At 34.3% G+C, this 20,787-nt stretch overlaps 1 protein-coding gene and 1 pseudogene across 1 annotated transcript; one reads left to right on the top strand and one right to left on the bottom strand.

The window, feature by feature from the left end:
• The first annotated feature begins 1,416 nt into the window (after nt 1-1,416).
• LOC140984679 (uncharacterized) lies at nt 1,417-5,748 on the top strand (annotated as a pseudogene).
• Nucleotides 5,749-7,553: 1,805 nt separating this feature from the next.
• On the bottom strand, nt 7,554-10,644 carry LOC140984213 (ADP-ribosylation factor-like protein 8a). The gene is made up of 6 exons (XM_073451467.1): nt 10,417-10,644; nt 8,782-8,863; nt 8,635-8,667; nt 8,401-8,522; nt 7,976-8,137; nt 7,554-7,856 (listed from the first exon to the last, which is right to left on the bottom strand). Exons 1-6 carry the CDS (start codon nt 10,452-10,454, stop codon nt 7,739-7,741), a joined length of 555 nt encoding a protein of 184 aa, XP_073307568.1. The 5' UTR covers nt 10,455-10,644; the 3' UTR covers nt 7,554-7,738.
• Between the last annotated feature and the right edge of the window lie 10,143 nt (nt 10,645-20,787).

A 20,787-nucleotide genomic window follows, 5' to 3' on the forward strand; every position in this document is an offset into this window, starting at 1 on the left:
CAACTCGTAATTGTTTCTACAATGTAAAACACAAATGAAGAAGCGATAACGTAAAGGAAAATAAAACTAAAACCGATGCTTGAAACTTCATGTCTCGAACTAGATCACCAACCCCAAAACATGTGTTGTTAATCATCTTCCAATTGATCTTCGCCTTTATCTGGGGAGGGAAGTGAGGGGGGTAAGTGTTTGGGGAAAACACTCAGCGTGTGGGGGCCAATCGTACACAAGAATATCGAAATATATATATAATATGAATTCAAAGGTGAAATATCACATAATATAATGCAACATGAAATCAAGACACGGGAAAAAAAATTTGAAATAAGGCATTAAAACATATCAAACAAGGCACTGTTATTCATCTTTTCATCTATGGTATACTGATCAATCTCTAATTGTTATTCCTCTGAGGGGGTGAGGCCATATATCGATTATTATAACCCACCGCATCAGGGCTTTATCTTATCATGTCTCGGAAATTTCCTTACCATTTTTAATTCGAATCATGATAGTGTGTTTTCAAGACATCATAGCATAACAGAGGACTCATGTAGAACGAAACATGTACGAATCAGATGACGTGAAACGAGTAGTGTATGGTTGAATTTTCAAAAACAGGAACATCATTATTTTAAAACACACATATATAAGCCCACTTGCTTGGTACTGATCTTAAGAAACGTGGATGAAGATTAAGTGGAATACTCGAACTCTAATGTTGTCCACTTGCCTCGAACTGGACTGTAACTTGGCTGCTGCAGGTGCTTCGAATTTATAGGATCCGCTCGAGTTGTTTCTGCTATCGAAGATGTGCAGAATCTGCTCGAATTTTGATGCAGTCAAGTATTGTGAAAAGGGACAGATTCTGCTCGAAAATTAGCAGAATTCTGTTACTGAAGTTGACAAACTTTCTGCTGAAACTTTCAGAGTGTTTGTAGATGTTTTGTGGCTTCATTGTGCCATCATGCAGGGTATTTATAAGCCCATGGAGGTGAGATGTAGAGGCTGTCATTCAAGGCCATTACAGCCATCTTTTAAGGCCTTCATTAGCCTTAAAATAGCTGTTACTTGTGCAGTCAAAACGCCCCTTTGAATGCCCCTTTTGAATAGCATTAGATGATTGTTGAATCTTATTTCAAATTTCGAAAATCTGAGCAGAATTATTTATTTATTTTTTTGAGTCCTTGCATCTCTTTTTTCAACTTGTTGCATCATTGTTTAAACGAATTCTATATGCCCTTAATTGTGAATAGTATTGTGAAATACGGATTCTTTTTATATAACGGCTTGTCGTCTTTCCTTGTTTGATTGTAGACTTACATTTGATATAAATAAATGTGAATCAAGTAGATTTAAATATTTGTTGCAAGAAAGGTATTCATTTGTTTTCGCTATTTAATTTCATGTTTTATCATGGACTTGGGACTTGTAAAGTATGCACGAGCGCAATTGGGTTTTTCTGGTTTACTCTTTTATATTTCATTGTTTATTTTACTTGGATTGATTGAAATATGTTTGCTTATTAATATTATTATTTTTCCAGCTATATTTTGCTTCCATTGCTGCTTCTATTCGACGCGGCAGTTAACTGTAGGTCTTCAATAAAGTTTGATATCAAGGATGAGTCCCTGGTCTTATGTAAGTGCAGCTGCACACTGAAGGAAAGCAGACAAATGCTTTTGGTGAGCTGAGATTCAGAATCAACCTGTAGTAATTTTTAGTTGCCTTCAGTTTGTGGATTATGCATTTGAAAATATAGTGGTATCCGCATCATTCTGGAAATAATGAATAATGAACGTTTATTGGATCTCATTATTTTGGTGTTAATCATCTTTCGGAATGTGGTTTCCTGCTTCTTTTATATGGTCCATGAGGAATTTTGATCTCTGTATGTAGGAAAAAGAAATATCTCTATAAAGGTTGTATAACCAGGATAGGCTTGCCACACGAACACCATGAACTATATTCTATCTTGCAAACTCTGTGATAAAGCTTGTGTGTAGACCCTGCTATTCCTTCCATCACAAACAACACCTAGTAATGGCTATTTTGGTGCGTCAACCGATGATTTTAGTGGTTTTCCTTCGCAGAATCTGTTGTATTTCCCAACTTTCTTTTCTAGTTAATGCTTTATTCCATTCCTGATTCTATGTTGTCGCCTTTTGGTGTGGTTTAGAGCTTCAACTCTCGTGTGGTGTATTCTATAAGATGCTTTAGAATGCCACCATGTTTGGTAATATTGTTGATGAATTTAAACAAATAAAGCAATTTAACTGATAGTCGTTAGTATCATACGTTAATATGTGTAACTTGATTGCTACTGCAGGAATGCTTTTTTGCCTTGATCTGCGATGATTGTGAAGAGGTGTCCTCTGATGCAGAGGCATTCTTTGGACTCGTGTTATCATCTGGAGGACATGGTCAACTTGAGCATGTTACCACAGAGGTTTTTAGCAAGTTTTTGTACTCTGTAAAATGAATCTTGTGACTTTATATCGGAAAGGTTATAATAACCTGTCTGTGCATTTCGTTTACAGGCTTGTTGAAAAGCTTCCTCATGTAATGTTGAGCAATGAGGAGTCACTTTCACTATTACATGCTCGGAAATTACTTGCAGTGACGTATTTTTGTGGTCCACGTCTTATCTCAGACTACCTTCTTCTTTCTCCTGTATGATTACCTTATCATGTTTGCTCCAAATATTCATTTTATTGTCGTCGTCATAAATCTGATACCAATTGAGCAGTAGTTAATGGGTGGCTTGGGATAAGGGCCGGTATTCTGCAAAGTAACCTTCTCCCTTTCCTGTTTATGCATCTGATTAGGAATTCTGATCATGGATGGATAAGGAAGCTAGCGATAGATTCAACTCAGCATTATGCATAGGAAGTTACCACTTACCACCTAATTGCATATTTGCTTGCTTTCTTGTGCTACATCGAGGTCTTGTCCCTAAAGGGTTTTTTCCCTGTAAGTTTATGTTTTAGTGGGTATACCAAGTTGAAGAAGCAGCTTTGGTTAACGGACTAATCCAAAATTTGAATTTCCTGTTAGCGTTACTAAATTAATCGGGTGTGTCTAGAATTTTTTGTTCATAAAGGGTATCTAATGGAGAATTCTGCACTTCACATAGATGTCTAGCAGTCTTATGTAATGAAGTGATCAACAATCCAATATAAACTGGTGAGATGATGATCAAATTAGTTGGTCAAAAAACGCAGAGACATTGAGGAGGAAAAGAGTAGTGAAACTGTGAGATAATTAGAGTTTACTGCGTTAATATTGGTAGATTTCAATCCGATTGAATTAATGAAACACGTAGGCTTTATACAGTCATCTAACCACGGTATTATCTACTTTGACCTTTTAATCCATGATAAGGTAGGATATTGTCCGTTTTTCACATTCATAACCTTTGTAATAATATCTGTTTAGTTTGTATCATGGATTCCTGTATATCTACAGTATTAACTGCCAATATTTCGTTATTTGACATTTTATTCCGTACTATGGTAATATTCTGCCAAATCCATGCCCTTTACAATCATAATACAATATTAATTATGTGTCTCCTACAGTGTCTCTCTGACCTTGTCGCACTTTTATTGAAAAGCTCATAACCTCAGCAACTGTTTCATCTCGAATTCTCTGGCAGTGATGTCTTTCTCATTTGCACCATCGAATGAATAAAGTCGTGTTGTCTGAGTCGTAAATTGTTGGGGATCAGCTGGATACTAGATCAGCTGGATACTAGTTAAAATTTTTATGATTTATGGACCTTTAGATGTTCACTTTTTGTACTCCTTTATTCTCTTTGTATATCTAGTGTCATCATTTTCAATTCTTAGATTGAAAAGTTTTAGTTCATTAAACACTAAGTAATATAGAAAACAAAAATTTGTACTACGTAAAAAAAAATATTCTGTCTCGGCATTTGTTTTTCCTGAAGACTTGGCATTCCAAAGATGTGTTGGTTTTGTAAAACCAATAAGATGAACAACACGCCTTTTTTTGTTGAAGTGTCATAATGTCACTGATTACCCTAGTTGAATTCCACTCCCTTTTTCATTCACTTTCTTTGTATCGATGTCTTTTTGGTGACCCTTGCTCATTTCTTGGATGAGTTTGCCCTCTGTATGAGCCAGAAATAAATATTTTCTGGTTCACTCAAGAAACTTGCATCAACAAGTCCATCTTCACTTGGATTCATACATTCTATAGCTGAGATCAAGGCTGCAAGCAATGTCGACCATGGAAATCCTGAATATTTAGGTTTTCAAAGCAGAAAACTGCTGCCCCCGTTGGAAAATGGGCAGAAGGAATATGAGCTGCCTAAATGCCACCTTGGTTTTCTGGTATTGGTAGTCAGAAATTGTATGAAACTCTTGCTGGAATTCTTAGACTGGTGAGTCTGTACATGTTTGCAGGTTAGTTTTTATCTCTCTCTTTTTTTTAATAAATTCACTTCTTTTTAGTTTGTAAATTTACACCAGATGATCTCCTCTTTTAGATTCTAGAAGTGAAGGGTCTTTTTCTATGTTACTTGACATCCTCCTGGGACACTTGCGTGATTTGATAACAAAGTTGCGGACCAAAGAATACTGCAAGGAAAGCTGGCAGTCATGGTATAAGCAAACTGGGTCAGGGGATTTAGTTCAACAGGCTAGTACCACTATGTGTATTTTAAATGAGATCATGTTAGGTCTGTCTGATCAAGCAGTTACATATTTCAGCAGAATGTTTGAATCCAGTCGAGACAAGATAACAAGGAATTCTATCAGAATAGCAGTAGTTCATGTGAATATAAAAATATTGTGCCAGAGCATTATGTTCAAAAAATTTCTAAAAATTGTGATGCTAGGAGTCATTTGATTGATATCATTGGTGTTATACTACATGAATATCTGTCAACTGAAGTATGGGATCTTCCACTCGGATACTCAGCTTCTCTTCAACAATCTGGAGAAGATGGAGAAATAAGTTTGCATTTTTTTCATGATAATGCAATGTTACACCAGGTTTTAGATAATAACAACATTTGTTGTTTTTGCTTTGATTCAAATTTTATTAATGTACCCATAGGCTGCAGATGTTTAAATATGCAGTACTGATTTTAAACTTTGCTCAACAGGTTATTATTGAGGGGATTGGCATATTTAGTATCTGCCTCGGCAAAGAATATTCAACGTCTGGATTTCTTCACTCTTCTCTTTATAGGTTGCTTGTAAATGTTATTTGCTCAAATTTCCACATCAGAAGAGCATCTGATGCTGTTTTACTAACTATCTCTACTGCTCATGGCTGTCCAACTGTGAGTGAGTACTGATGGCACCGTTCTCATTTGTTGTGGGTATTCTGATCAGTACACATTACCGTATAAAATGATTTCAGGTGGGACACTTGTTATTAGCAAACTAGGACTATGTGATTGATTCAATATGTCAGCAACTACGCCACTTAGATCTCAACCTTCATGCATCAAATGTTCTTTCTTCCATGCTTTCTTACTTAGGAGTAGCTGATAAGATTCTGCCATTGCTTGAGGAGCCGGTTTGACTTTGTTGTTTTGGGGGAATTGTTATTGCTATTTTCATTTCGTATCACGATGTTTTCTCCAAGAAATATGGTTATGTCCTTAATCGATTCTATCTATAACTTAACTCCTTAAAATCTATGAGAGATTACATTCATTGAGCTATGTTATCTTGCTCTTCCGAGCCATTAGGGTTATTTCTTCTTTTCATTGTCTTCTAGGATGGCATTAAAGCACTTGCCAAAGTGGAAGACGCCTACAAGCATGAGAAAGAAATTAAAGAGGTGATTGAGCAATTCATTCAGTGTCCCATTCATTCCAAGGACTTCAGCATAATTTTGGTGCTGCTGAGGATGAAACTGGGGAGAACAGATTGCTCCCTGCAATGAATAAAATTTGGTCATTGTTGGTTTCTTGTTTCTGAAATAAGAATCTATTGGTGGGTGTTCTGTCTGTAGATAATCTAAACTATGAATCGTTCATTTTATCTCATAATTATCAGTTTTTTATTTGCAGCATGATGATTTGTTCAAAAACTTTATGAAACTGAAAAATTATGAAGCTTTAGCATGATGTAAATTGTTCCCGAGCATTTGAAATCCTCAAGGTTTAATCCACTATTTCAAACGCAATGCAATGGGTTTTGAATTAAAGATTTCGAGAGAGTGTGTTATTTTACCATGAACTTGGAACTCATACTCTATGTTTGGATTTGTTTTCATAGTATTTTTCGAGAAATATTTTTTGGAAATATTTCCTGAAAAGATCAGGGTCGGTAAAAGTATCTTTATATGTTGTGTGGAGGTCAGAGTTATGGATTTGACATTGATTTGACCTCTGTTGAGTGTGTTTTCAAGAACAAATGTATTGTTAAGATGTTTCTGGAAAGATAGATTATAGTTTTATGCTATAATGAAAATATTATTTTTGTGAATGGAAAGATAGATTATAGTTTTATGTTATGATGAAAATATTATTTTTGTGAATGCAAATCAGATAAACGGAGTAGAAAGTATCTCAGAATTCTCTGTTATAGCAATGATAATGTCATATTGAGAAGTCCTACAATCAGTTGGATAAAATCACTTAGAGTTGCATATTTGGATTTGGACAATATTTCTGTTGGAGCTAGCTTTTGGAATTAAATTTGGTCCAAATCTCAATTTTAACATGGTATCAGAGCTCAAGTTTCATTTCTGAGTATGAGAAGAATGTGTTAGTTGTCTTATATCGGTCGGATAAAATCTCTGGAAATTGTATATATGAATTTGAACAATCTTCTTTCTTTGAACTAATTTTTGTGAGACAACATTCTAGACATTTATTACCAAATTGAAAATTTAGCTCAACTACAAATTGTCTGATTATTGAAATACAAATTTTTTTTAAAAAAAAAAAATTGGATTCGAGCAATAATTCCTCGGACCCTTCAACTTATAATATTTTTCCCCTAAATTTAGATTGAACATTAATTTCATATTATGTTTTGTTTAAGGTAGCATTTGAAACATCTCTGTATTGTGACGAATTTGAAATCTACCCCAAATGAATTTACCAAAACAAATTAATGTGTTTGTCATTATAAATTTGAAATTCTTAACTCCAAATTCATCAATCCAAATGCAAACTTCATAATTATTTCCTGGGTCATTTGATAGATTACAATTTCATCATAACATGAAAACATTTCAAATCATCCACTCAAACACTTCTTCAGATTCAATTCATTCAATCTGAAAGTTTAGCATTTTATTTTTTAGATAAATTTTTTTTGAATATTAAAATTGTTATATGTCATTTTCAAAATACAAATTAAACGTACTATGAAATTACTCAAAATATCTCTTCCTCCATACAACATCACAGATAATATAATATTTTATTTTTTAGATAAATTTTTTTTAATATTAAAATTGTTATATATAATTTTCAAAATACAAATTAAAGGTACTATGATATTACTCAAAACATCTCTTCCTCCTTATAACATCACAACATATAATATAGATGACAGACATAACATACATGATACAGCTCCATTCGTGAGTATGATCATACAAGAAACGAAGAAAATTGGAGCCCTTAATGTGATTGTACATGCAAACAGGGACAATTCATATACTAAATGATGATTAAAAAGAAATATTTTTTTAGTATACAACAACTCAATCACAAAAAGTGGAGAGTTTGGAGTCGTAACAATCAGCTCTTCGACTTTGAATGCTTAACTAGCCAATCAATGACCTGATCGATGTTCGTGGAGTTCTTACACGATATCATGAAACAGCAAACCTCCCTATCTGTGATGTATTTCAAATCCCTGCACAACACAATTTGCTTAATTTAAAATCTGCTAGAAGAAAAACATGAAGAAGCAAATGATAGTTCACAGACATGATAGTTGAGCTTTCCATTTTGAAATTGCACTTCTAAACTTACATTTGTTCAGTTAAGGCTTGTTTAGATAGTGCCTGAGGTTTGTCGATCTTGTTTCCCAGTACCAGTAGAGGAATACCACTTAGAGATGGTTTGCTCAGCAAATCGTGAAGTTCACTTTTGGAGATATTGACGTTCTCATGATCAGCAGCATCAACAACGTAGCTACAAAAAATCGAGTTTAAAAGATAGTAAATTCAAGTGGTATTATATATTTAGACTTGGGCATCAAAAATTTCATCATTAGATATATTTAAGGATCATAATGCTTAGAAGATGCACAATCACTTGACCGCCATGATTTGAATTGGGAGTCTATTGGTCACTTTTCTTGGCTGTTTGTTTCAATATAGGAAAATGACTGTGCGGAAAGTGCAACACTAATAGTAGAATAAACTAAACCACAGAAGATGGAGATAGTAGCTCACACAATAGCAGAAACTGCACGACAGTATCGCTCCCACATGCTGCGAAATCTTGGCTGACCTCCTAGATCCCATAATTTTATTGTAACATTTCCTTTAGTGACCTTCCGCATATTAAATCCTACCTGGATGATAAAAAATACAACTAACATATTCAAATTAAATGTATTGTCAGTCTAGAAGATAACTATAACAATAACTAGATATAACTAATGTGGATTAAACCAGTAAAGTTACCGTAGGTATCATGTCTTCACTATATCCACCAGACTAACAAAAAGAAGAGAGACAAAGTAAATGCAAGTGCTTCGCCGAAAAATAAAGGAAATGCATGAAAATAGTTGTACAAATATGCACAAATGGATAATGCATATATTTACTTACAGCGACAACATTTACAAGTGAAGTTTTCCCAGCATTTTGAAGACCTATTAAAGAAAGTTCCATTTCTTGCTTGAAAAACAGGCTGCAAGAATTACGGAATGATGAGAAAAAATATAAAATACAAGTCCAAAGCAAATGAGCAGAATGATAAACATATATTTATATTACTTTTCTAAAGGCAAATTTGATGATCATTAACATTCTAAAAATAATCATCGATCCTAGTCTATCATCAACAAAATCACCAATAACCATATAAACTCTCCGTTCATATCTTGCATCTATATGAGTGAGTCACAGAAAAACAAATGATTAACTTCATACACCGATATAGATACTTGCAGCAGAATTTCATATAAATTTTGCCAAACTGACTTTGACAACTCATGATGTTCTGATCACATTGAATAGCACATTGGTATATTTGAAGTTGGATAGACAAGTGCAAACAAACAGTTGCAAACTTAGCAAACAAATCAGTAGTCACCACGTGCTTTGAATTGGTTAATTACAATACTTTTGTTTGACTAAATTCAACATGTAAACACCTGAAAAACATTATTGCAACATGCAGTGTGATAATCACTACCAGAACATTAAGCTAGCAAGATGAATAAGACAACTAGGACTTTGCCAAAATTGATTTATTGTATAATTTGATTAGGATGATGACAACTGACAAGCCCTTCAAAAATAATTTTTTTTTTTTTTTATAGGAAACATATATTTTATTTAATGAAAAGATACCATTACAATAATAAGCGGATGAGTTTTCCGCGAAATATAAGAAAATACAACACTTAAGTCAATACGTGACAAAAATAATTTTTTACACAGGTCCACTAATGCTGTTCAAGTATATAATGATGATAATAAGATGGTGACGGATAAAATAGCTTCATGTGTTTCCAGTCAATGGCCAGCATGCACCACCTTTGAATGCATGTATCATTTAACTTTTTTGTAATATGTTATGAAATTTTACATGTAATTTGACAAACTGATAAGGATACTGAATCACCATCGTTTCTACAAAATATTACCTTAAAACAACATGTTAATGAGTATTATTACTGCATTACCAACCCTCGACAAATTTATGGGTACAAACTACAAACTTGGGAGAATACAGACTACAGAGTACTTATAGAGTACAATTTGGATTCTTGGACGTCGCTGAATCATGGAATTAATAAGAGAGACCACTTCCAACTAGCAGGACGAAGATGACTCATGGAGTCAAAAAACATACGTGATAAATAATAATCACAACAGGGTTATCTCAATCTGCTCAAGAAAGTGGCTAAAATAAATAAATTGCCATTCACCAAATAACAGCTGGTTTCTTTCAACCTATATACTCATAAATTATAAAAAAAAAAAAAAAAAATCCAACGCAGAACATAAACAAACTGACTTTATAATTCCTAGGCAATGAAGACAAACAAAAATCAGCAAAAGAAAAAGGACAAAACAGTAACCAGACACATAAATCCTAGTATCCTACAACTAAAATTATAGTGTAAATCAACTCAATGCCAAACTAAAACCTCCAACAACAACAATCGCATTCATTTCCATGCATCTAATATCCGGGATGAAAGACAACAGATTTAAAAATAGCAGGAAGCAAACCTTCGCAGCCAATCGAGAAAAGCTTCCCAGAGACCCATGGCTTCCAATTGATCGCGATAGATCTCCAGAAATTGTTCTCCTCTTGGCGAGTTCGTGTGTATACAAGGAGAGGATATACACACACAAAAATGGCGAAATGATACCGACAGTGCAGCAGGTATATTTCAATGTACAATTTGTTTCGCGGACCAATGAGATAAGCGGGATGGCGCAGAGCGGCTTGATTGGGCCACTCGCGTAATTAAGCACGTGCTACTTTGCACACGCATATTTTGCACATGATAAATATGTACAGTTCTTTTTATAATTATCGAAAGATTAAAGTGAAATTTGACAAATTATCAAATGACTAAAGTGATATTTAAATTGTTGTAATTAAAAAAAATAAAAACAAAAGTATTTGCTGAAATAAAAAAAATTAATAAAAACAAAAGTGTAATATTTATATCACATATTGGTAAAATTAGAAGAGATAAAAATAGACCAAGACAATATTTTTGTCACTATTATAGAGATTCTTTATAATAGTAATAGATATACCCATGTAATATACAGATTAACTTTAACCAAAATAAAAACTTTTTTCGTAGATAGATTTGTTACATATATTTGCTAACTTTTCTAAATAACACACTTTTGTGGAGTTGAGTAGTTGACAGATTTATACTTACTTTTACAAAATCTCACATATTTCTAAATATTTTCACAAAATCTTGTGATCTTATTTTGCACGACTTGTATTGACATTTGTAAACTTTTTCGTAAAACCATGTGAATTTTGTAATTTATGATTGTTATTTTTAAAAAAATTTCTTGGAACTAAAGGTTGAACGAGAATAACTTTTATTTATTTAAAAAAAATTATTTATCAATATAATTATTTTTTACTTATTGATTTAATTTACGAAAGATAATAAATAATTCAATACTAAATTTATTGCAATTAAACTTTAGTTATTCAAGTCAATTCAGTGTGTTTATTTAATTAATTGATATTTAAAAAATGTGTAATAATAATTTCCAATATTAGTAAATAATCAAACTCTTTACAAATATTTCGTCCTCGAAATCAGAACTAGAGTACAAATAAAACTGAATAAAATATATTCATGATTACAACGATACAACTCAAAACAAATGTAGATACTCTGAGCGAATACAGCTCCCTAACTCTCAAGTCGCCTCAGTGGTACCACAGTGTTGCTATTGCACTATAAGTGGAATGATCTTGTTTATGAGCTTATTTTCTTTCCTACTCAGAATTAAGAGTGGCTGCTCAACATAAGTCAAGTCTTCTTCGAGTTGCACATCTTTCGTGCCAAGAACGTGCGATTCATCTACTACACACCTTCATAGCAACGAAACGTTAAAGAAATTGTGAATGCTGGACTTATACGGCAGTAAAGCCAATCAATACGCCAAATTTCTAACACATTCCAAGATCTCGAAATGTTTGATGAATCTTGGGTTTAATTTTCCCTTTAAGTCCAAATCTCATCACCCTACGGAATGGTGAAACTTTAAGGAATACTTTTCCCATGTCTGAAACTATAGGGGTCTACGCTTTGGTATTCACGTAACTCGTTTGAAGATCTTGTGCAATTTTATTTCTTTTCTTGATCAGTTCCACTTGGTCAATCACTTGTTGCACTAATTCAGATCATTGCACTTGTCATTACTTTGTCCCAAAACAATGGAGTACGACAACTTCTACCATACAATACTTCGAACGGAGCCATACCAATGTTGTTATGGTAGCTATTGTTTTACGCAAACTCCACAAACGACAGATAATCATGCCATGCTGATACAAAATCCATAGCACAAGCACGTAGCATGTCCTCGAATGTCTGAATGGTCTTGTTAGACTGACCATCAATCTCTGGATGATAGGCAACACTCGGACTCAATGTCGTTTCCAACACTTTTTGAAAAATTTCCCATAACCTTGAAGTAAAGCTTGAGTCTCTGTCACTGACTATAATTGTTGGCACAACATGGTATTTAAGAATCTCTTGGATGTCCCGACTATACGAAATGAAATGTGTTGATGTAGTCAGTCGGTCAACAACTACCCAAATGACATCACAATTTTTAGAAGACAACTAGCAAGTGGGTGACAAAATCCATTGTCACATGTTCTCAAAACCATTCAGGGATAAGAAGATTATGAAATAATCCTCCTTTTCGTCGATGTTCAGTTTTCTCTTGCTGACAAACTAAACACTTGATTACAAACTGGTAAAAATTTCTCTTCATACCTTTCCACCAAAACATGGTCTTCAAATCCTTATACATTTTCATGTTTTCATGTTGGATACTCAACTTACTCCTATGAGCTTGAGATAAAATCACATCCCTTAAAATTCTTTGGAACTATGATTCTCCTTTACAGACAAAAGGTTCCATCCGTTTGAAACACAAAGCCAGATGTGTTGTCTCTGTTAATTAACTTTGTTAACTTTTTCACATTGGGGTCAGAAAACTTAGCTTATTTGATTTTGGCATACAACATAGGTTCAAATAAAATGCTCGTTACTCAAATTTCCTTTCTTATGACGGAAGTGGAATCTCAGATAACAACAATCTTGGATTACACTTGATATGAGACATGTCTGAAGTGTAGATAATCTCACATTGCGACTAAGAACATCAGCTGTGAGATTCGTTGATCTTGGATGGTACTTGATTTTGCAATCACAATACTTTAACAAATTCATCCATCTTTTTTGGCGTATATTTAACTCTGCTTAAGTTAAGATATACTTCAAGCTCTCATGATCCATAAAAATCTCAAATCTCTCTCCGTATAGATAATGTTGCCAAATCTACATAGCAAACACAATCGTTTCCAATTCCAGATCATGAACTGGATAATTCTCTTCATGCTTCTTCAACTGTCTAGATGAATATGCAATCACATGACTATTTTAGGTTAAAACACACCCAAGTCCTTCAAGTGATGCATCAGTGTATACAATGTACCCTCCTGATCCAGATGGCAGAGCTAAAACTGGTGCAATTGTCAAACGTGTGCGCAGTTCATTGAAACTATTTTCACAATCTTGTGTCCACTCGAACTGCACATTCTTACACTTCAGTTGTGTCAATGGTCTGAAAATCTGAGAAAATCACGCGATGAATATCTGGTAATAACTTGCCAAACTTTGAAAACTTCTTATCTCTTGATATGATTCTGGTCGTGCCCAACTCAAAACTACTTCGATTTTGCTAGGATCCAATGATATCCCATCTTTGGAATGACATGTCCCAAGAAGACAACTCTGTCAAGCCAAACCTTTCACTTGCTCAGCTTAACTTATAGTTGATGATTCCTCAATGTTAGCAACACAATCCTTAAATGTTGTGCATGTTCTTTAAGGCTACGAGAGTATAATAGTATGTCGTCAATAAAGACAATGACGAACTTGTCAAGATCTTCCTGGAATACCCAGTTCATCAAATCCATAAACACTACTGGAGCATTCTTCAAACCAACTGGTATCACTAAAAACTCGTAATGCACATACCTTGTTCGAAATGCAGTCTTATGGATATCACATTGATGGACTTGAAGTTAATGATATCCAGACCGTAAATCGATCTTTGAGTATACTAAAGTCCTTTGAATTTGATCAAACAAGTCATCTATCCATGGTAACAAATATTTATTCTTGATTGTAACTCGGTTCAATTGCCGATAATCTATGTAAAGCTGCATAGACCCGTCTTTCTTCTTAAAGAACAACACAGGTGCTCCCCAAGTAGACACACTTGTCTAATGTACCCCTTGTTAAGAAGATATTGTAACTATTGCTTAAACTCTTTCATCTTCGATTGTGCCAATCTATAAGGTGCTCTAGAGATAAGTGTGGTTCTTGATACCAATTCTATCTCAGCTTGCACTTCCCTCTCCGGAGGAAATCCAGGAATTTCATCAGGGAAAACATCTGGAAATTCATGACAATTGGAATGTTATTCATGTTGATTACATCTTTCAATATGTATGCATCATAGATGAGGTATATCTCACCTCCTTTCGCTAAAGCCCGATATGCCTTACAGCAGACAGTACTACTGACCTTGGAAGTCGAGCTCCATCATCGTATGATGTATACATATTGAAAGATGTAATCAACATGAATAACATTCCAATTGTAAGAACAAATTCTCGTCTCATTTTGGAAGAAACTAAATGAGACGTTGATAATAATCTATGGTCTCTCTATACTTGGTCAATTCTTATAATACAATGGAAATCTTCCATAGCCAATATCATCAAATTGACAGAAAAATATTTTACTTCAAACTCTAACAAACATTCTACTACTAGTCGCTTAGCTAAAACCTCTTGTCTCATAAGTGTAGACACTGACATTAAAACATCTAATGACATGTAGGGTAGTTTATACTTCTTAACATTGATACTATGAATGAATACGATGCCCCATTGTCAATTAATACATATGCAGGAATATCACACACAAGGAAAATTACATGCAATGACTCTCTCGTTTGTCTCCTTAGCTTGCTCTTGGTTTAGGGCAAACACTCGTCCTTGAACTCGTGGGCGTTGCTGAGTTCCATGTGATGTCCTTCCACAATGGGTACCTTAAGCAGGAAAACCTTTATATTGTACAATGGCCTCAGATTATTTTCTACTGTAAAACCATACCATAGATCCTCCGCCTCTACTTTGTTCCTACAAGTTAGGGAAATCCCTCTTCATGTGTCCAAAACCACCATAATTGAAACAAGCACATGTCACCTTTCGCCATTTCTCCTTCTGGTGATGGCCACATTGCAGCTTTTTCCTACCAAAACTATAAACTCCTCTACAATTTTCAAATGCCAAGCTTGGATAGCAAGCTCGAACACATGTTGATCTTTACTTAAACTCTTAGTAAATATATCCGCAAGTTGTGGGGAAGTCGAGATATGTGTTGTTTTAATAATCTCTGTCTTGATTTTCTCTCAAACCAACTGAGAATCAATTTTGACGCACTTTGTTCATTAATGATACATATAGCTGGGTTATCATGGCAATACAAACATATTTAACTACAGGGAGAATGCCTAAATTGGCTAAGATGTTACACGACATAAAAAATATCGGGCCTAGTGATGGGAGATATAACAACCCCGCAACCAAACTTGTATAAAATTCTGAATCTGCCAAAAATGGATCATCCAATTGAGTATCTTTTCTCCGACTCATGATTATTTCCAGCTCGTGAGTGGTCAATTTCTTGTGTTGTTCCATAAGCATCTCAAAAGTCTTCCACCCAACAACTTCAGTATCTTCAATGAGTTCTAAAACATACTTTCTTGATTAAGATATATGCCTTCTCGAGATCTAACAATTTCAATGCCTAAAAAATATTTTAACAATCCAAAACCTTGTATTTGCAACTTATAATGCAATAACTTATTTAAACTTGCAGTGGCTTCCTCACTACTGTCGTGATAAAAATATCGTCCACGTAAACCACTAATAAACTACCGTGGTTCCAATACTTTTTAACAAACAGTGAATGATCATTCTGAGGCTGTATATAACTTGCTTCAAACATGATTCCATCAAAATTCTGATTCTACTATCGAGAGGCTTGCTTAAGCCCATACAACAACTTTCGTAGCATTCACACTTTGTTCTTTTCCATGCACATAACATCCTCGAGGTATTGTCATGAAAATTTCTTCATCCAAGTTGACTTGGATGAATGCATTAGCTACATTCATTTGATTAAGATGCCAATGATTTATTGCTTTCAAACTCAAAAAGCATCTGCTAGTGTCAATTTTTGTCGTAGGAGAAAAACTATCATGAATCTCAACTCTTGGCTATAGAGTGCACCCCTTTGCTACAAGGCGTGCCTTAAATTTATCCACATTCCCATCTGGTTTATATTTGATCTGGTATACTCAATGACACCCTATAGGCTTGACATCACAAGTAAGATCAACTACATCTCATGTATGATTGGGTTCCAAGGCTGCAAGTTCCAAATGCATAGCCGATTTCCAACTAGAATATGTGATTGCCTCATGATAAAAGCGATGCTCTTTGATGGAAGAAATTGCAGCTAAAAAGCTTTGGTAAGAAAGAGAAACTCCGGAGTAAGATAAATAGTTTGCAATAGGATAAAAACACCATGAAGAATGACCATGTGGTAAGGAAGAACGATAGTAAACCTTGGTCTAAACAGTCATTTTCTAGTTCTAAAGGACTAAGACACTGATCATTGTTAGAAGAAAAATCACAATCCTCTGCACGCAGAATCATGTGGTAATGGTGGGACAAAAGAATACGTTGCGTGTAGAGATGTGATGGGATCGGTTTTAGCATCAACAATGATGTTTCAAACACAATATTCTCAATGAGCTACAATAGTCCGTGTTCTAAGAATGTAAACACCGATGAATTAAATCGAGTTTGGTTTTAAACCAATCGTAAAATACTCGAAGTAATCACTCGTTAAGAAAGCTGATCAGTTTAAAGCTTTTAGCTTGTGTAAACTGATTAAATGAAATAAATGGGATCAATTCTTGCTCATATCAGTTTAGTTATGGTGAGAACTGAACTGATATCAGCTCGAACTGATTAAATCAGTTTAAAACAATAGTTAAACAGTTAAATACACAAGATATGTTTATGGATTTTCGGAGACTTCAACTGCTCCTACGTCACCCCTTCTACCACCTCAGGTAAGATCCACTAGAAGACTTTAATTTATACAATACTTTGTACAAACCCACTCAGCTAAGGACTTATGCTACTGCCTAACTGAACTCCTAGTCTGGACTGAAGGCAGCACCTTCCAGCCAACACTTGTTTAATGTCTATGTGTTAAAGACTACATACATAAGTTTAACGTCTTTGTGCAAGAATCACTCATCTATTCAATAAGCTCAATTCTCTGTGTATATGTGAGTGATTGTGTGTGCGTGTGTGAGAACTGATATATGAATACAACACGAAAGTGTTCTCACACTGAGGGAATTGTGCTTCTAATCTAAGATGATAACACGTTGAAGTGTTCCCTCAAATATGGGCTGGTTGCTTCTTATAAGCTGATATGCATTATGTGTGCCCTCTCTTATCTATGTTCATCTGCACACACTTGTTTTTCCACACACTTGATTTTGTTGATGGTCTTGATATTGTATATATAGGGGCAACATAACCGTACATCAAGACTCATCAAATATGTTCATTGCATTTTGAATCTGTTCCTCGAAATTTGTGTCTTGTACTTTCTGACAGCCATTCTGGAACATATTGACTTTAAGCTCTGCTGCAACGTCATTATTATACTTTGATCGTACAGTTGTCATTACCCTTGTGCAAAGCTGGAATCTTGCTACGATCTTCGAACTGGTTTGCTCCAAATTGATCTCTAAACTGGTTAGCTGAACTGGTCTTCGACCGATCTTTGAACAGGTCAGGTGAAATGAGTTAGCTCGTCAGCTGAACTGATTTCACTGATTCAGTTTAACTGGTCAACTGGGCTCTTCATCAGTTGAACTCTTCATCAGCTGGCCGAGCTTTGAAGGTCTTCTGCTGAACCACCTATCAGCTGAACAATCAGTGGAACTGGTATTTGATATATCAGTTGGTCTGGTTCAGTTTGGGCTATTAGTTGACACTTTCAATTTGCGTCTCGATAACTTCAGTTTTGGCTCGGTAAATGATCAGTTTGAAGCCTGATCAGTTTGAGCTTTCTGCGCATTTAGGTAGATTCGTTAGAAACAAAATAACAAGTTTTATTAACATCAAAACCAAGATTGCGAACGTGAGATGTTCCAACAATCTCCCCCTTTTTGATGATCACAAAACTTGAGCAAATAAAGCGATTTGAAAATAAAACCTTTAAACATTTAATAATTCTACACGTTTGTGAAATCAAAAATATTTAAAACATGTAAGCGAATAAAAAGAAATTTTCAGTTCGAGGAATAAAACAATTAAAAACTCTCCCTCAGGAACTGAATTAAAAATTCTCCCATAAAAATATAATCATTTACACTATTAAAGAATTTTTTAGCATCTTTTAACACTCAAGCAGTTTAGGCAACAAATATGAAGATAGCAGTTCAGTTACATAGAAACTAACTAGATAAACATGATGTTTATTTAATCAAATACGCGTCCTTTGTATCATACATTTAAGCACGCCAACATGTGTAAGAGAAATTGCTACTACAATAGTAAATTTTAAACAACATCAAATATCAGTCAGTTTATATATAATAGAACTGGATATACCAATAGACGGTTGCCTTGAACACTTGAAATGAAGCATCGATCTTGAGTTTCTTTGCCAGAAGAACAACTAATTGCCTTGGACTTGATCTCTGTACTGGCTAATTGGTCTAGCTAATGCAAACTGAACTCAAATAATGCTAAATTGCATTGATCAACTACTTTGATCTGATATGGCAATGAAGCAGCGGTTTACTGCTGATGATTAAGCTCCTAATCATCCAACATTTCAGCTGGTAGTTGGGTTTCGTCTGTTGATCAGTTGAACTGGTAGGCTGGCAACTGAATCTGATCCGCTGAACAGTTTAGCTATTATGCTGTCAGTTTGGACTCAAAACCCTGTAAGCTGCTAAAACAACAAAAATTATGGAGTCGAGAGAAGTGACTACAATGTTAGTTGCAGATCCAAAAATCTTCTCTCTTCCCACGGCAAACTCATATAAAAATTTTAAAAGAATTTTGAATTTCATTTTAAATATCATTTGAAACATATTTTAAAATATCAATTTTCAAATGTTCTTCTTAGAACAGTTAGCTCTAATACCAATTGATGGGAACGGTTTTAGCACCAACAAAGGTGTTTCAAACACAATATTCTCAATGAACTGCAATAGCCCGTGTTCTCAGAATGTAAACACTGATGAATTAAATTGAGTTGGGTTTTAAACCAAGCGAAAAATACTCGAACTAATCATTCGTTAAGAAAGCTTATCAGTTTAAACTTAATATAAACTTAATATAAATGAGTGCTTTTACTAAAATACTAACTATAATCAACAAGTACAATATTTATGAAGTTTATATATCTCACCCCCGAAGCGTTATATCATCGTTATCACTTGTAACTTATAATAGTGGAAGTGTGTACAATCCTTGACATGATAAAAGATAACATAAATACTAATTCGACATTATTTTCATGGTCTTGTTATTCCTACAATTCCACTATCAATTTTTATCATACTCAGAGTCGTGTAATTTTGTATATGCAATTTACAATATTTAAAAAGAAAATAGATGTTAAATCTTCAGGGACTTAACGAAAGAATAAACTAGGCTTATATACTTATAATAAGTCAAACAAAAATTTATTAGTGCAGTAATTCAATATGAGATGACATGTATCAGCAATAACTTATCATTACAAATATATCTTGTCAAGTGATGCAGTGACTGTTATGGACTCTGAATTGAATAGTGTAGGCTAAAGAGGTGGCTCCTACCAACATTTGGTTTAGCACTTTTCCTCGCATACTCATGTAGGTTCCGCCCCATCGATCATTTACGAGCCAGAGTGAACTCACATTTTCAGACTAATATCACGTTTTTCAGATGAACCATATACCGAGGTTTAAACATGTTGTTCATTGGATTCACTTTCCTGTCCCGAAGCCACATTGTACAGTGGATTAACAATCCGGTACATATAGCTCATTGTTGAGGGCTCCAGTTGTTCAGTCATTCATTCAGTCAATAAGTAGCCGATCAGTAACCAGTCAAAAACCAATAAAAATCTAGAAAATCAAATATGCAGTACAATATGATCAATAATTTGTGAAATGCACAAAGGGATTCAATGTATGGATAAAACATTAGTTTATAAAATTGTACTATAAATTTCAGGTCAAATATCAAACTCTATTATTTCAAGAAATCGTAGAAATCCTCACTTTGTTAGCTTACCTTTCGTCTCGGTTTCAATCTCAATCCTATATTATTTCTTATAAATATAATGTGATTAATTTTACAGTGGTCAGGACCGATAATATGTGTTGCAATATTTAAAAAGCATTTTTGTACAAAACTTGTATCAGATATTTTGAATAAAACTTTGAAAATTCATATTAGTTAAAGTACACGTCCAAAAATTATCAAACTTTCCAAGAATGCCTAAAATTACTTCAAAAATGGTTGGAAATCGGAAACTGACGAATCGGGGCAGCACATGTGGCCGATCCAATGGCTACACGAGGCTGAATTTTTGAAGGAGGATTTATTTTGAATGATCTACAAATTTTATATTTGACACTTTTCGAAATTCGAAACCGATTAATAACATATTTTTAAAAATTAGAATGACTGTCAAGCTTATTTCAGACGACAAA

The sequence above is a fragment of the Primulina huaijiensis genome, chromosome 9 (assembly GCF_012295235.1).
Source record: "Primulina huaijiensis isolate GDHJ02 chromosome 9, ASM1229523v2, whole genome shotgun sequence".
Lineage (NCBI taxonomy): Eukaryota > Viridiplantae > Streptophyta > Magnoliopsida > Lamiales > Gesneriaceae > Primulina > Primulina huaijiensis.

Bases quoted from the DNA above. Each gene is read 5' to 3' on its own strand.
- LOC140984213 (XM_073451467.1), bottom strand. From the start codon at position 10,454: ATGGGTCTCTGGGAAGCTTTTCTCGATTGGCTGCGAAG. The intron at 8,138-8,400 runs GTGAGCTACTAT...GATTTTTTGTAG, and splicing joins CGTGCAGTTTCTGCTATTGT to CTACGTTGTTGATGCTGCTG. The intron at 7,857-7,975 runs GTAAGTTTAGAA...TGTGTTGTGCAG, and splicing joins CAAGCCTTAACTGAACAAAT to GGATTTGAAATACATCACAG.